The 3,143-nt window shown below is 53.1% G+C and overlaps 1 protein-coding gene across 1 annotated transcript; it reads right to left on the bottom strand.

Annotated features, from left to right (window-relative positions):
- Nucleotides 1-297: 297 nt before the first annotated feature.
- LOC127186332 (proteoglycan 4-like) lies at nt 298-1,143 on the bottom strand. Its single transcript, XM_051142746.1, has 3 exons — nt 1,031-1,143; nt 539-935; nt 298-498 (listed from the first exon to the last, which is right to left on the bottom strand). The coding sequence occupies exons 1-3, from the start codon at nt 1,141-1,143 to the stop codon at nt 298-300; spliced, it is 711 nt and encodes a 236-aa protein (XP_050998703.1).
- Between the last annotated feature and the right edge of the window lie 2,000 nt (nt 1,144-3,143).

Here is a 3,143-nt window from a genome sequence, read left to right as displayed (position 1 = left end):
TTAGATTTATGGTTAGGATTATGGTTAGGGTTAGGGTAAGGGGCTAGGGTTAGGTTTAAGGGTTTGGGTTCAGGGTCAGGCTAGGGTTTAGGGTTAAGAGGGTTCTTCACGCGGGGCTAGGGTTAGGGTTTTCGCGTTCATGGCTAGGGCTAGGGATAGTGTCAGGGTCAAGTTCAGGGTCAGGGTCATTGTCAGATTTAGAGTTTGGGTTAGGGTTAGGGTTTGGGTGTAGGCTCAAGTGTTCGGGTTATGGTTCGGCAAGAGGGGCTCGGGCTCGGGTTCGGATTACGGCTAGGGTTAGGGCTCGGGCTCGCGCTCGGGGTTAGGTTCGGGTTGTGGTCGGGTTCGGGTCAGGTGACGGGCTAGGTTTCGGGTCTCCCGGCGAGGGCTCGGCTCTGGTGCAGGGTTTCGGGCCCGGCTAGGGTTCGGGTCTGGGTATGGGGTTCGGGTTCGGAGCTCGGGGGCTCCCGGCTCGGGGTTCGGGTTCGGGCCTCGGAGCTGTGCATCGGGCCTCCGGGTTCCGTGACTCGTGACTCACAGCTTTCATGTTTCGGGTTGGTTCGTTCCGTTCCGTTTTCGGGTACGGGTCCGGCTTCGTTTTCGGGTTCGGGTTCTGCGTCGGTTTCTGGATTCGGGTTTTCGGTTCGGGTGTCGGGTCGTGCCTCCGTTCGGGTCCGGGTTTGGGTCTCTGAGTTCGGGCATCGGGGGCGGGTCGGGCTCGGCGCGGGTTTTCGTGTTCAGGGTTCGGTTTAGGGTTTCGGGTTCGGGCTCGGGCTCGGGTCCGGGCATCGGGCCGGGTCCTGTCACTGTCAACAGTTAGGGTCAGGTTCGGCTTTTTCTTTTTCCGGGCTAGTTGTTCGTTCGGGTTAGGGTCGGAGCCGGTTGCTGGTTCGAGTATGTCGGGTTTAGGGCAGGGCCCGGGCTGGGCTCGGGTTCTGATTTGGGTTCTCCGGTTGAGCTAGGGTTTCGCTTCGGGTTAGGGTCCGGGTTAGGGTTCTGTTTTCCCGTTCCGCTTTCGAGGTCCCGGTACCGGTCCGGTCGGGTCGCGTCCTGGTTCGTTTTTCGGTTTCGGTTCGCGTTAGCATCCGCCTCCGGGTCCCGGGTCACGGTCCGGGGTCCCGGGTCAGGGCCCGCGTCCAGCATTTCGGTTTCGGTTTAGAGTGAGGGTTAACGGTATCGATCAGGGTTTAGGGTTCGGGCTAGAGTTCAGGGGTGGGCTTCGTGTTGGGTTCGGGTTCGGGCGTGGGCTAGGCCTATGGAGCTATGGGTTCGGGTTAATGGACTAGGTTAGGGTTAGGGTTCGGCCTAGGGTAAGGTTAGAATTAGGGTTAATGGCAGGGTTAGGGCTAGGTTTAGGGTTAGGGTTAATGTTAGGGTTTATGTGAGGGTTAGGATTTAGTGCTAGATCTAGGCCTAGGGCTAGGGCTAGGGCTCAGGATAGGGTTAGCGTTGTGGTTAGGTTTAAGGGTTTAAGGGCTAAGGGTTTAGGGTTAAGTGCGGGCTAGGGTTTTAGGGCTAAGCCTAGGGCTAGGGCTAGGGCTATGGGTGAGGTTTAGGGTTAGGGCAAGGTCTTGGGTTAGGGTAAGGTTTAGGGTTAGCTTTAGGGTTAAGGTTAAGTTTAGGGATAGGGCTACGTGTAGGGTTAGCGTTAGGGTTAGGGCTAGGGCTAGTGCTAGGGCTATGGTTAGTGCTAGTGCTATGGCTATGTTTAGGGTTGGGGTTAGGGTTAAGTTACAATTAGGGTTAGGGTAAGGATTAGGTTTAGGGTTAGGGTTATGATTAGGTTTAGGGTTAGGGTTACAGATAGGGTTAGTGTAAGGCTAGAGTTAGGTAAGGGTTTGGGTTAGGGTTAGGGTTAGTGTTAGGGCTAGGGCTAGGGCTAGGGTTAGTGTTTAGGGTTAGTTTAGGGTTAGGGTTAGGCCTAGGACTAGGGTCAGGGATAGGGTCAGGGTCAAGGTCATGGTCAGGGTCAAGTTTAGGGTAAGGGTTAGGAAATAGTTTAGGGACTGGTTAGATTTAGGGTTAGGATTAGATCAGGTTGTTAGGGTTAGGGTTTTAGGGCTAGGGCAAGGGCTGGGCTATGGCAGGTTTGGGTAGGGTTAGAGCTAGGGTTAGGTTTAGGGTTAGGTTTAGAGTTAGGGTTTGGTTTAGGGTTAGGTTAAAAGTAGAGTTAGGTTTGGGCTAGGGCTAAGGTTAGCATTACGGTTAATGTTAGGGTTCAATTTAGGGCTAGGGCTAGGGCCAAGTTAGGTTTAGGAGTAATGTAAGGGTTGGGGTTTAGGTGACAGTTTAGGGTTAGGGTTAGTGCTATGTCTAGGCCTAGGCCTAGGGTTCAGTTTAGAGTTAGGATTAGGGCTAAGGCTAGGGCTATGGCTAGGGTTAGGATTAGGGTCATGGTCAGGGACAGAGTCAGGGTCAGGGTCAGTGTCAGGGTCAGTGTCGTATTCAGCGTTAGGTTTAAGTTTAGAGTTTAGTGTTAGGGTTAGGATCATGGTTAGGGTTAGGGTTGGGATTATGTTTGGGCTTAGGTCTAGGGCTACAGCTAGGGCTAGGATTGGGATTAGGGTTAGGGTAGGACTAGGGTTAGGGTTAGGGTGAGGGTTAGGACTTGTGTTAGGGCTTGGGTTAGGGTTAGGGTTAGGGTTAGGGTTGGGGTTAGGGCTAGGGCTAGGATTAGGGTGAGGGTTAATGCTAGAATTAGGGCTAGGGCTAGAGCTAGGGTTAGGGTTAGGGTTAATGTTAGGGTTAGGGTTTAGGTGAGGGTCAAGGTTAGGATTAGTGCTAATCTAAGCCTAGGGCTAGGGTATAGGTACTAAATAGGGCTCAGGGGTAGGATGAAGGGTTAAGGGTTACAGTGTTAGGGTTTAGTTTTTGAGGTTAGGGCTAGGGTTAGTGTTAGTGTGTTAGGGTTAGGAGTTAATCGAGGGTTTAGGGTTAGGGTGAGGGTTATGGTTAGAGTAAAGGGGTTAGGGGTAGGTCGGAGGTTGGGGGCAATGTTTAGGGTATAGGGGTAAGGGTTTGTGTTTACGTGGGGTAGGGTAGGTTTAGAGGTGGGGTGGTGTTAGGTGTTTAGGGTTGGGGTTAGGGTGAGGGCTAGAGTTAGGGTTAGGTTTAGGTTAGGGCTAGGCCTAGGGTTAGGTTTA

The sequence above is a fragment of the Acomys russatus genome, unplaced genomic scaffold, assembly GCF_903995435.1.
Source record: "Acomys russatus unplaced genomic scaffold, mAcoRus1.1, whole genome shotgun sequence".
NCBI classification, from domain to species: Eukaryota; Metazoa; Chordata; class Mammalia; order Rodentia; family Muridae; genus Acomys; species Acomys russatus.
This window is presented reverse-complemented; position numbering and strand designations above follow the sequence as displayed.